This window comes from Nipponia nippon, unplaced genomic scaffold (assembly GCF_047370975.1).
Source record: "Nipponia nippon isolate SJK-2023a ecotype South Korea unplaced genomic scaffold, ASM4737097v1 scaffold_5, whole genome shotgun sequence".
Lineage (NCBI taxonomy): Eukaryota > Metazoa > Chordata > Aves > Pelecaniformes > Threskiornithidae > Nipponia > Nipponia nippon.
The window spans coordinates 25497624-25511389 of NW_028262369.1; the positions used below are offsets into that span (position 1 = coordinate 25497624).

A 13766-nucleotide genomic window follows, 5' to 3' on the forward strand; every position below is an offset into this window, starting at 1 on the left:
TTTTTATTCATAGGTAATAAATATATGTGGAAATAATTGCCATTATGTAAAAGAGACAAAATTCACGTTGACTTCAGAAAATTAATATTGGGCCACAGGCGGTCTCCCTAGTGAGAAAGAATTAAGAAGTTGCTCTAATGATCATTAGAGGAGATTTAGGTCTATTCATTGCCGGTTTATGAAATATGAAACAACCTTACGCTGTGCTTTCCAACAAACCTGTTGTCCTGCTGCCAGCCTGTACTTTGAACTTGTTTCTTTAATGCCTGTCTATGTTTTTACGTGGAATTCCAAATTGCCTTTTTCCCTTCTGTTTCATCTTTGACTTTTCCTTTCTGGCGGCTGGTGTAATAGTACATTGTGTTTGAGGCTGGACACGAGCCAATCCGTGAGCCTGAAACGGAAGAAAACATTTATCAGGTATAAAATCGCTAACTTCGGTGTTTTCATTGCAACGATTGGAAGCATTTAGTAAAGTACATTTCGTATGGTTCGTTTTTATTAGTTCTCATTCATCACAAAAATGTCTGGCATTTCATTCTGGTGATATGACATGAATAATCTGCCAGTCTCAGTGTGATTTTTCTGTTGTTTGTCATTTTAGCTTCTGCAAACTTTATTAACTTTGTCGACTTATGAAGGGTCTTAAACTTTTGAGTACACTATATAAGGTGATAAATAGCGGATTCTCTTTTTCTGTTAATTTTTTGAAACTTTTTACACCTATTCTAAGAAACAGATACTGAATCTGATGGCGGGCAGGCCATCCAAGCAATTCTTAGAAAGACATTTTGATGGTACTGCACGTCTTTCTGGCTAACCAAGGAGATAACTGAGCAAAACCTAAGAGCTCTCAATGGATATCCGCCAGACTGGGGAAAATATTTTCAGAGTCCCTATGTTATGTTAGAGCCCAAGCTTGCATTCTTCACACTTACAAAAAATTGCATTGAAAGCAATATAAAATAATCTTTTGTCATTCAATTTATCCTCAAGGGATCAGTACAGGGTTTATTAAAATATAATGTAATTCATTTCGTATGATACTAGAGGCAAATCTAGAGATAGACAGAAATCTCTGTATGCTGTGAGAAAATTGTGATTTGAGGAAATCATTTAGTATGGAGGGGAAGGAGATTCAGGCAGTGATTAAGCATTTCTTCTAGCTGTACTAGAGGTTGATCTGCTAATAGGAAAAGCTTTTGTAAGGTGGACAGGAGCAGGGATAGAACAAAAACAAGGGAAAGGTATTTTTTTAAGTAATAGAAAGGTAGGAGGATAATAGATAAAATGAAAGGGTAGAGTAGCTGTAAGCCAAAATAGAAAGAAGCTAAGTGGGAAAGCAAAATGCAAGTTAAACATTATAAAATAACCATCTTATAGACCCCATCACAGGGTCATTGAGATAAGATTCATTTAACCCATCTCTGTTGATTTCCTGGCACCCCACCACGCACACTAGAACATGCATCTTTCTGCATCTCTAGACCAAGACATGCAAAGCTCTCAAGGTGAGAGTATGCCTAAGGCAGAAAATTTTCTATGGCATAGTGTTGAAAGTTTGACTATTTCCAGGAAAGCAATCTGCTAAAAAATTGCTACTCTACTTGTCAGTTTTATGCTAGAAACAAAAATCCCATGACAACTACATTCAGACAAAAAAATTCTGATTGTTGTTCATCGAAGTGTGGAGCTTTTAGTAACTTTTTAGAGAAGTACTGGTGGAAGCAAGCAAAATGGGGTTGTCGCTCCCAGTATTTGGAGATCTTAAAGCAAACTGGTGGGTAGGGAAGAAGTAGGAACTGTGTTCTGAGGAATGGCGTAAAGAACAGGAGGAGTCTCTGGACGTTTTCTTTTTCTTAAAATGGAAATAGAAGATGATACGCATATAGTGAAGTCTTGCCTCATCTCAAGGTACTGCTGTTACTGTCCTGCAAGTCACCAGAGAATTGCTCATGGCTTCATATGACAATGTCTAGATGTGATGAAGATTTTCTCCCACAGTGATGCACAGAAAATACCTGTGATACATAATATGCCATACTCTCAGTATATGCAGTCTAGCATTGTCCTTCTCTGTATTTACTACAGGCAACACCTTGAATAAAGCAAATGCCAAGATTAGGAAGCTACGAGTCTTTTTCTATTGCCTATTGTAATTGACAGATGGTGAAGTATTGCTACTGTAGACTTGTCCAGAGCCATGAGCTTCTGAGTTCCCATGGACTTCGTGAGCTCTTGGCTTGCTATAAATCTGGGTTCCCACAGCTCAGATCTTACACTGGTGAAATTGTTTCTCTTACAAGATTTTGATGAACTCAGAACTGTCCATTAAAAATGAAATTTGAAAACGTCCTCTTTTTGGTTTTTGTTTGTTTAGTTTTTTAGTTTGATGCAAATTGTTGCCAGCTCTATTATTTACTACAAAGTCTTCCCCATACTACACTTTGGTAAACATGCATCTGCTCAGTAACCTCATGCATCCTCGCTTCAGCCTCGCCAAATCTTCTTTCTTCTGGTACTGTTCTGGTTTTTCAACCAAGAGCTGGTAGGGAAAGAGTTCATTTCTCCCTTGGTGGACAAGATTCCTACCCCTTGGGTAACTGAAGACGGAAGATAGGTGCCGAAAGTGACTTATTTCTTTTTGACATAGTAGAGGTCACAATTTCCTTTTTAAGCATTCTTTCTCTGTCTGTCACCTTTCTTTGATACATTACCCCAAAGACTGTCTGTGTCTGTCTGCTCTTTTAATATTGTCTGCCTATATAAGTTGCTCTAATGTGTTAGTTGTGCAGTGATTTGATCACTGAGCACGTACCAATCCTCTCATCTAGTGTCAGATTTCTTAATAGCTTCTCTGTGCCTGTCTGTTGGTTTATGGTAGTGAGGTGGGGATGGGATTTTGTTAGGTGTTGTTACGTTATGTATGTAGCAGCATTGGTCTCTATGGAGAGGCAGGTTCTGCTCCATCAGGAGTTGTCAATCTGAGATGGGGGTTTCTGAGTTGCGGTGCTTGTATTGCTGGTAAGATGTAAGTATGTCAAAATGGTTCACAGCGTGTCACAGAGCCAGAGCTGTCAGCAGCAATAGTGCTGGTACCCCTTTGCTGATATTGCTAATCAAATTAAAAACAGGAGAAATCCCTTTCAGACCCCCAGTCTATGTAGCAATGCAAAAAAGAGTGATGATACATGGCAAGTAAAGACAACAGGAAGACAGGCGGTGTCAAGGCGGGAGAGAAAAATGTGTTTCAGAAAAGTTTCTTTGTCTTGATATTAGCTTTTCTCTAATGTAATTATAAGCTGGAGTAAGAGAGGGAGGATCGATAGTGCAGGGAAATGCTCATTCCATGATAAGCTGTGGATAGGAGTGTGCAAACTGGGATGACTTCATGGAGAAGTTGGCTAATGAGGAAACTTTCCAGAGAGAAAAGAAAAATACATGCTGCTGATAGATTGTAAATAGTTTATCTTACCACATTTGTCCTCTTTTTATGAAGACTAAACTTTCCGGTGACTTACTAAATACTTACTAAATACACCATTCTTGGTTTCTGCTCTTGCACTGTCACTTAGCAGTCTGTAAAAAGAGAGCACTTTATTACCACATTATCTAGTGTTGTAGGTGGTTTTAGTGAAAGAAGACAGTACTTTGAGAAAACCAAGGCAAGCAAGTCATTCCCAGGATAGGAATAGAAGAGATCTTTTAAAAAGCATGTTCAGTTTCTGTGAGGGTTCTGTGCTCATGCTCTTGAAAAACTTCTGCAATGTGCACCAAGTTAAAGATGCACCATTTCCCATGAAGACTGTGACATTTAAACGTGGGCAAGAGAATGTTTGAACAGTAGAGAGAGTTTCTGATATACTATACAGAATAAGAAATGATAGCACATCTCAATGAATAAATAACATTCCTTCAGCTTCCCCTAAACCAGACCTACTCTAATATCAGAACTTTAAGATATTTATTGTCTTAGAAAACAAAAACGTAATCTTTTTTTGTCATATCCGCAGTATTATTTCTCCTGTTAACTTGTGAGGTTTCATTAATGTCTGAAATGTAACCTTCATATGTTCACGGGAAAAGTAGCACTGATTTACTTAGAGCATTCATGTCTGTGTAGAGCATGTTTTTACTGTTCTTTTTGCTTGTTTCATTTACAATAGATGTTCAGTGCTCCTAGGAAGGAAAAGAATTATAATCACAAATTATAAGTATTTAAACCAGCAGTCCTTAGATAAGCAAAGCCCAGTATTACAAAGCAACTAAATTTACATGACTAGGTTATAAATGCCCAAGGTGTCAGTCATGACTGTTGACTCAACTAAAGACTCACCCAAAGTTTTTTTAAGTGCATCATCCCCTGTCCGTGCAAGGCTGTTGACTTCAGTGCCCGGGCTGTGTGAGTGGTTGTGCAGTCTCAGAGTCTGACAGGCCGGTAACTCCTTAGCAAAACTGCAGAATTGTAACCAAACACAGCTTAGAGGAGCTGCAGGGCACCATCACCGCAGGGGTACATGTTATGACTTGACTTAGATTATTAAATGGATTGGAAGGAAGAAATCTTAACGCCATAGGCCAAACATCTCTTTCCCTCAGATCGGTAGCTCTGCTCTGGATCTCTGCCATGGAGGAAGATGACATACTGACATGATCATGACTTCCATGTGCATCTTCTAACCCCCAAGTAAAATGAAAAAACAACCAATTAAGTAGGAAGGAGATCCAAGTGCACCTGCACTTAATGCAGCCAAACCTAACTGAGAATGAAAATCTCATTTCTGAACGCTACTGGGCTTTAGGATTTAAAAAATTCAGATAGATGTTTTATTTCTTCAGTATTGTCTCCATTAATGTTACTGCTTGAATGAAAAGGGAGCCACTCTTGTTTTCATTAGTATTAAATGACTACCCTGTACTTAAATATCAGTTGGAGATTTCTATTTTTCATCAAACTTGCTTGGGTAATGACCTTAGTTTTCATTTGCTATTGCAGGTTCCTACCAGCCAAAAGAAGGAAGGTGTTTATGATGTGCCAAAAAGTCAACCTGTAAGTGTAAGTATCTTCCCTATTTATATGCAGTGAAGAAGATGTGGTTCTTAGCTTCTGTGACTTTCATTATTGTATGTAACATTTAGTACATTCCTCGTGATCTGTTGTGGGTTGATTGGGTTGGTTCAGAGTAACCAGGATTGTAATGTCACTTATATCCATTTCATTCATTACTTAAATCTCCTTTCTGTCTTTTCTGACTCATTCTCATGAAAGTCACTATTTATAGATGTGTTATCTGTGGTTAAGAGTCAACAATGAGCCTGCTGCATGTTAATGCATGAATCGTTGCCTCTATTACCCAGTGCTGTACAAGGCTTATCACTCTGAGTGAGCATGGGCTGCATTTTCTCTCCTGTGTGCTCTATCAGAGCTGTACTTTATATATTGTGCTCCTTACAGCTTGGTTTAGTAGAACAGCAGGGGAGGCAAGGTCTGAATAGAGTTGTGGTCAAGAGAAGTAGCATTAGGAAAAGGTATGTCAGAACATTGCCTGTGACCTCTACGGTGATTTTCTGCGGCTATAATGTCTACACCTCTCAGAAGACTTCCTGGTGAATACAGTATGCTGATAGGTAAAGATTTCATAAGGAGCTTCAAATCAAATATTGCCAAAAAAAATGGGAATTTGGATTAGAATTACTTTTCTGTCATTTGGAAAAAAACCCCAAACAAACAAGGTACATCAAAATCCAACCGAACATACACTATAGAAAAGCAATTATTTTTCCAATACAACCAACTTCTATGGTTGCTTAGTAAGAGCTGTAGAGTAGTAGGGCAGTGATACGTGTAGTTGCCATTAGTTTAAACAGCTGTGGGAAACTCTGAAAGGAACTACATCAAGATTAAGTGTGCAAGAAGACCTCACTCAACAAATTCCTGAGTGGCCGAATTTTTTCTCTATGTATTGCATTTTTTTGCTGGTTATTGTGGGCTGTGATCAGCATAAGGAGATTTCTTCCCAATATCACTACGTATTATTTCTGTAGTGCTCTAAGTATACAAGAGGCTAAGGGTCAATATGGACTGTCAGCTTAATTCTTTCTGTCCTGTGCCTTGCATGGACATTAAACTATCAAAAAATAGGGCAATACGCTGTTGTATCCAAATGGCACCATTCCCTTTCTGTGTATTAGCATTTTGAAGAAGTGAAGCATTTATCCCCAGAATATATAAGGAATGGTAACAAGTGGTTGAGATAAGAAATGGAGTGACAGATGCCTTAGCAGCAAGGTATGCATTTGTATTGTTTAATATAAATCTGTGATATAAATACGAGAAATTGTTCAATTGCATTGGTTACACAGAAAATTAGTCTTTCTGAGGATTTCTGTGAGAATGGAGAAAAACGAAGAAAAAGGTCAGGAATTTCAGTCTACTGTAAGCATGGGGAAAATGCCTGTATTCAAGAGACAGAAAGAGAGACTCCTTTCACATCAGGATGTGGTAACTTGCACAGCTTGGGCCGAGCACAGAGACTGAGATGTCGAATAAAAAAGATAAATGCTGGGGAGGGGCTGAACGGGGGCCTGAATTGTGACACTTCTGTGGTTTGCACAAACAAACAAAACTTGCCATAAATATTTCATGATAAGCCACTAGGAAGAGGGAGGAATCATCAGGTTGCCTGGGAAAATCTAGTAAAATAACTCATGTTGCATAACTAATTAAGGTGTTTGTGGGCATGGAATAGCTGTAGATTTTTCACTCATTTCTCATACAGTTCAGTGTTACAATTTTTCTGCTGTACATTTCCTGCGACTTTTTTATTATTCCTTCAGCAATGTTTCAGACTTACTCTGGGTATAGTCTGTAATTTAGGTCGTTGCAGTGTGACTGGGTGTATAGTACACTTGCAATCATGTCTGCAGACATTTTGGTATTAGACTGTCCTGGTAAAGAGCATGACTCTGAGATATAGGGCATATGGAACCTACTCTGTAATCATCAAATATATTTAATCTGTCATCTCCATGAAGCTGGTTGCAGACTTAATTTTCTTTTGCTATTTCATGGCTAAATTTAAAGCGATTAGAGCTTTTTCTCCAACCAAGTTATGTGCTTTAATTTATGAAGAAAAAGAGAAGAAAGAGAAGAGAAGAAATATGTAGCTGAGATTTTTGTTTCACCTTCTTATTAGTATGTATTAAAAAAAAAAGAAAAGCAGCAATAGCTCTTAAAATTAGCAATTTAATATTCCACTGCCCATCTGATTTATTGCTCACCCTTCCACGTCTGAGACTCTCTGTCATTGAGACACTTCCCATAATTTTTTTTTTCAATTTATAGCTGTCATTATTATATAAACCTCTAAAATTCAATCTGAGGGCAAATAATCTAGTTCATCTACCTGGTTTAAACATATAAGGACACTTTCTTTATTAGGAGATCTTGCTTTCATTAATTTCATAATGGATGAATAAAGTGAGAAACTTTTTGTAGCTCCTAATAGGTTTCAGGCACCATGAATTCTCTCTCCCGACAATAAATACAACACTTAATAAAAAATGCAGCAAGTTTTGCTTCAGTTCAAACAGAATTGCTCATGTTCCCTGGACAGAGATTGATTTTCCATCTTGGGATTATTTCTGGTGTGTTCTCAGGCAGGTTATCTGTAGTCTCTGCACATAAAAGTGAGGGGTACTAAAGTGGTCATCTAGGTGCCCTCCACCCTTTACTCTCTAGCCAGTGGAGAGAAATAGCTGCTTCACGGGGAAATTCCTCCTGTCTGCGTGAGGTGTCCCTCTCAGGTGGAAATAAATGTACATCTGGACATCATTCTTTTGTGGCTGCAGAGGAACTTTAGATGACTTGCAAGTATAATAACTTCTAAATAGTTAGGCTTAGGTGGGGTGAGATCTACCACGGCATAAAAGCAAAAAGCCAGAATCCATTTTTCAAAGGTTACTTTGAAATTGGGAAGTGTAATTCATACTGGTTTTCAATAAGATATAGCTTCTTAAGAAACCAGGACCGTTTGGGCAAGTATTGCTTTCTCTGTGCGTATGGGATCCCATTGGGGCTGAAGGTATGAAGCATCTTCCTGGTAGTGCCATGTAGCAGAAGTATTCAACATTGTATATGCATCAAGATAGCCGATGTGCTTGCACAATACTGTGCCGTTGTGTGAGGCCATTTGTCAGAATGTGTCAAAGTACTTTATAGTGTGACTCCTCATGATCTCTGATATCAAGTAATGTAAATATGGTGCAAATGAGGCAGAAAGGAATGAGTCTCGGATCTCAGAATTTGAACGTACCCACTGAACTCAATTATGAGTGGTGGCTGGTTGCCAAGTCACTTCTCTGACGTTGGGATGAAAAGATTGCTTACTCAATATAATTCTTGTATTTCCCCATCTCTTTGCTGCATCCCTTCCCAGCAAATCCTACTCTCCTGTAGATTTCCTTTGCCACGTGTGCAGCTCAGCTCCAAACACACACTTTTCGTGATACCCAGTATCCTCCCAGTATCTCTCCCTTCCTCTGTATCAACTCACACTTCTTGTATTCATTCCTATTTTCTCTCTGCTCCTTCCTTAGACCAAGTCTCCTATTCTCTGTTCACTGAGAATAGACATCAAGGCAGACAAAGAAAGCAAGCTTACCCCAAAAAGCTTGTGTTAAGCGGTACACGCTCCACTTAGAAATTGTGGTTCTGTATGTGAAATTAACTGTTCTAAAAAAGTAAAATGTTTAATGAGCTCTTTTTGTCATAATTTCCCATCTTCTCCATATTACACATCCACATCAAGTTCTACCTGTCATGGTGTTTTTAGTAATAAGAGTCAGACTGTAAATACCCTTCACGGAGACTGTCAATCACATCACAATAAAACCTTCTCTTCTTATCAAAATGTCTAAACTATCTGCTTACAATTTTATGAAGGCTTTCAAACAACTCATCTTACTGCTGTATAAAGATTCAAGACATTATAGCTGATGCTTTACAATGCAGGCAGTCTTCTGGCTGGTACCAACTACATGGAACACATTAACAAACCAGGGCGGAATGGACAGGGAGTAATTCAGCTGCCCTAGGGACAAAGCACGGGAGGAGCAGATGAAGCTGGGCTGGACCTGAGCGTGCTCAGGTCTAGAAGCTGTAAGGGCTGCCTGACCCTTCTGCTCAAACTAGGAAGCTGCATTTGGGAAAGCTCAGTTTTAATTCTGGCTGGGATTACAGTGCCATTTGAAGGTCTGATTTGTTTAGGTCTCGTGTCAGAGGAAGTGTGCCTTGGGTTGTCTGGAAGTCACGGGCAGCCCTGGGCACCACCAGCTCACGTGGAAAGTTGGTCCCTGGAGTAATGGCATACCAAAATGTCTGGCAATGAAGTCATTCAGAGCAGCTTTCCAGACAACTCTGAGCATCCTTTACAAGTGAATTCTTTCTATGATATTTGGTCTGGAGAAGAGCTTTGTAACTCTGGCTTTTCCCTAATTTTGCATCAGTGGCTTTACAGAAACAACTGGCAGACTGGTGACATTGGCGTCAGCCTTCACAATCAGGCTTTCAGGATCAAATTTTCAAACATGGGAAGAGAGAGAGTACACAGACCCAGTCTCTGACCATCTGTGCCAGCAAAGCCATCCGTTTGTATTTACCTTTGCTAGAAGAGAGACCTGTGTTCAAATGCCCTGACTTAGTTACACTCAATTAAACCCCACCTACGAGGTTTAACATCGTGGTGCGGGAGGTGCATTTTTAACAGACACAGCTAGTTGTTGCAAAGTTTGAAAATATTTTAGTTTGTTATAATAGTGGCTTGTGGCATGAGTTTCTTTGATGTTTTAGTGGGCTGTTGCTATTTTTTTTAGATAGACGTGGATATACGTACTGGTATCTGTAGTGTAGATATTGCGCTAGCTATTCTGAGATTTTGTGCCGTGCTGGAAGCACCTCTGCTCCGTGTGCTCCTCCTCACAGTTTGCCTTTTGATTTAATACCAATATTAAGTCTGATACTACTGCTGGCTTATAATGGAAACATTTAGCACCGTGCCAAAGGTTGTATCTCAGCCCTGAAGGTGAGATGATGTTGTCACATACATGTCTTCAAGAGCGAGACTGGTGCTGTAGGCGGAGGCCCTTATTATAACACCCTCTCCACACATCAGCCATTTGTTTCCATCTGCTGTGTGGGTACCGTCCCCTTTGTGACCTGCATCACCTGCCCTGTGTTATCCTCTGGGCAATCGCGGTGGATGTTGCTAGGTGATCTCCAGCAATGTTGCTCACATTGCACTGTCATGTCTTAAGATACTTGTATCTGTGGGATTTTTTTTCCTTCCTTTGGGGTTAGAGGGGAGCTGCTGGCATTTCAGGAGGGTCCTGCATTCCGTCCGGTCTGGCTGATGCAGGAGAGGCAAATCCGTTGATGCTGTGGGGCAGGTCTGGTACATTGGGCAGGTAGCAGCACATCTATTTTGTTTGGACTTCGTGTTAGGTATGCGTGTTACCAATCAAGGTCTGTCATTATCTGTGATGTAATTACTTCTATGTTGTAAAAGGTCACTGAGATTCGTCAAGGTGGTTTTTTTCTTCCTTTTAGTAAGACCAATGGGCCTCATCTTCTGCTGTTTTATACTTTCTGCTTCTGTTTACATCTGTACAAAATGCAAGTAAAAACTCTGAATAAAAGACTTCTATGCTCACTCAGCACTGGCATAAACAGCTATGCAGCTGATAGTTTGGAGTGGATCCACAGCAAAAAAACACTTAAACACCTGAATTTTCACTAGCAGACTCTGTTCAGCTTCAGCTGAGGTGAGAGGCCAGGTCTGAGACTTTGCTCAAACCACTATGCCTCTTTTCCAAGGACAGGAACAAGCCACCATCAGGGATGTTTCACAGGGATCACAACCATCGACTTGTGGCTACTGTACTTGGTGGGATGTTAGTTTCCTGATCAAGTGCTGTAATAACTAAATCTGTCTTTGTATCTTTTTGTTTGACTTTATATCACTTTTTCCTTTTTTTTTTTTTTTAAGCTATTTTTTCTGGGGATATTTTCTGTTTTACTCCTTAATAAAAATTTTAATGGCACAGGAAGCAGAAACCAGGTCCTCCTCCCTAGTATTCCCAGATTATAGCCTCTGTAACATAAAGTGATGAAGTTTCTTCATGTATGTTACATACATGTAGGTTTATGTAGGTCTTAGCACCTGAGCTCAAAGTTAGGGATATTTCAACTGATTCTTGAAAAATTGTTCTTGCAATGCCAGGTAGAGCAGGAACATTCAAAAAGGTGTTAACCTGAATTCAGTGTCTGATTTCCAACAATCTGGAGGATTAGATGTTAGAATTAATCCATTGTTAATGTACAGACCATTTAAGATGATGAATCTTAATCTGGATAGTTTCTGAACATCGAAAATATGCCCATGCAAAGTTCTGGTTTCAGTCCATCCATAATTTTATATCTAGCGTGTCAAATAGTAGGTTTTAATAGTGTAGGAATACTGTTTTACAGATGAGAATAAAATATCCTGATTTAATTGTTCTTTTATGTCACAATGATATTGTGGGCCACACCTTGAGCTCTTTTTAATCCTTAGGAGTTGTCCTGCTAACAGGCTTTCCATTCCTACATTTGTAATACCATTCCCTGAATATGATCCTAAACGCTGCATCTCTAGCAGAATGATTACATGCTATCAAAGCATTGAACTTACTTTACTTCCCTAGTACAATCCTTTAGGATCTGGGGACATAAACCCATAGTGTGGGAAAACTGTAATCCAGCAGCACTGCCCTTGACCAGTTCTTAATCGTTCTCTCTCTCTCTGTTTGTACTGTACCAACAGCAAGAAACAAGGAAGCACACAAAAGCTGCAGGTTTTGCCCTGGTGACACGGTTACCTTGTTGGATATAGGTGATGTGGGTGTTAGTATGGCAGTTTAGATTTGTACTTTTAATACAGAATTCGGGCGATATAAATAAATGATAAGCATTTCAGTCGCCCCTTACAGTTATGCAGCCTGTTAGGTCGCATGTCTAATGGCTTCACGAGTATTTGCATTCCTACACTTACCTGGATTCCTGTACATTTTCTGGGGTAATATTCTGTACCTTTTGATATTTTCCAAAGTGGAGAAAAGAGAGTGTAGCTGAACCATAAGTCTATCTCGTTGATTGTAGGGTAAAGTTCTGTTACATATAGTGAATTTTTGTCTTTTATGCAATATGACTGATGCAGATTTTATCTGATGGCTGCTGATATATTAAGTGGACAACTGCATGTTGTATTGATTCACTACATTTTGATTTGCTCAGAGCCCTGCAGCTCATAGTAATTTGCTAAAACATTTATTTACACACAGTCTGCTTTCTGAGTAGTGAAGTTTGTAGCTTTACTTAGTCTGTATCACTGTATGCATTAAATTATATCAGTTGCACAATTTGGTGTTTATTTACAAATTAAAAGGAATACAGTTCTGGGGAAAGTGCTGTATGCATTTTGCATCAGTTTGGGGAGAAGCTGTTGTAAATTTTTGCAGATTCATTTGGTGCTATCCTATGTTATTAAGTACAGAAATACACAGGTCTTGGCTTTTTTTGCCCGCTGCAACTCAGGAGAATTCAAGGTTTCAAAAGTACCATGATGATGTGGTATTCAATGATGCAGGTAGAAATAACTTGTTTCTTGGTTATAGCTCCAGTCACCTGTCGTTTTGAAAACCATTAGATAGACCTATATAACTGTACCTTGTATTTTAAAAGAGTAAATTTGGGGTTATTTCTAATTCCTTTCCATTGTTAAGTTTATTCCCTGCAAGCATCCAAAGCTGTCTCTGCTGTCGCAGTCTAGAAGTGGCGTTTTGCTCTCACGTGGTAGTTTGGATTCTTATCATCCCTTGTCTCTCCAATCTGCAGTTAAAGAAAGCCATCACGTGTCACTGAGGCTGGCTGCATTGTGCCACCGGAGTGGTGCCAGAGTCGCCTGACATTAAAGAGTTCATCTTTTCTGATCTGAGCTCTTACCATGTCCTGTGCCACTGTCCTCATTCCCATTTTCCCCAGGGAGAACCGGTGGAGCTACACACTGGGAACAAAATATGCATTACTTTCAGCAATAGATCTTCAGGCAAGAAATGCCACTGATGCCAATGAATGTGTCTGGCAGTAAGTCTGGATGGAAACCTGGCCGAGGCTGATGCTGATGTTGGACCAGCCAGCAGCCTGTCGTTGGTCCCCGATTTTCCTGCTGAGACACCTTTCCTCATGCTGAAATGAAATTTGGTGCAGGCTGGCTTTTTCCACTGTATCAGCTGAAATGTTTTGCTCTTCCTCTTTGTTTCCAGTTTTCTGTTGAATGGAAAAATACATTTCATTTTAATACCTTTGCACTGCATCAGCCACATCCAATAAATTGCACATATTTGTAAAGGTACCTAAAACTAAAGCCAGGCGTATGTTTCTAGAAGACATATGTCAGGGCCTGTTAGTGCATAGGAAATGTAAATTACAACAGCTTTTGTAGCTTACAGCGACATTTTGAAAGTCTCAGTGTTTAGTTCAACAACCTAGTGATATTTCTGGACTTGCAGCATTTCTCTTAAATACACGTGATGTGACCGGTGTATACCATGGTGTATATACCATGTTCTCTGAACCCACCGTGTGGTGTCTGGAGAAGATATGGAGGAGGTGGCCATGTGGCTGGAACCTTTGCACCAGCATTCTCTGTGCTCTGGGAAGTTTAATTATC

General features: G+C 39.5%; 1 protein-coding gene across 7 annotated transcripts in view; it reads left to right on the forward strand.

Moving 5' to 3' along the window:
* DAB1 (DAB adaptor protein 1) overlaps positions 1-13766 on the forward strand; it is a 171485-nt gene that overhangs the window by 131213 nt on the left and 26506 nt on the right. For 4 of the 7 annotated variants that reach the window (XM_087732148.1, XM_087732147.1, XM_087732150.1 and 1 more), the window contains exons 9-10: positions 355-420; positions 4997-5056. In XM_087732148.1, coding sequence (XP_087588274.1) covers positions 355-420; positions 4997-5056 — 126 coding nt within the window. The remainder of the gene's footprint in view (positions 1-354; positions 421-4996; positions 5057-13766) is intronic. The other 3 variants (XM_087732154.1, XM_087732149.1, XM_087732153.1) reach the window with 1 other exon arrangement.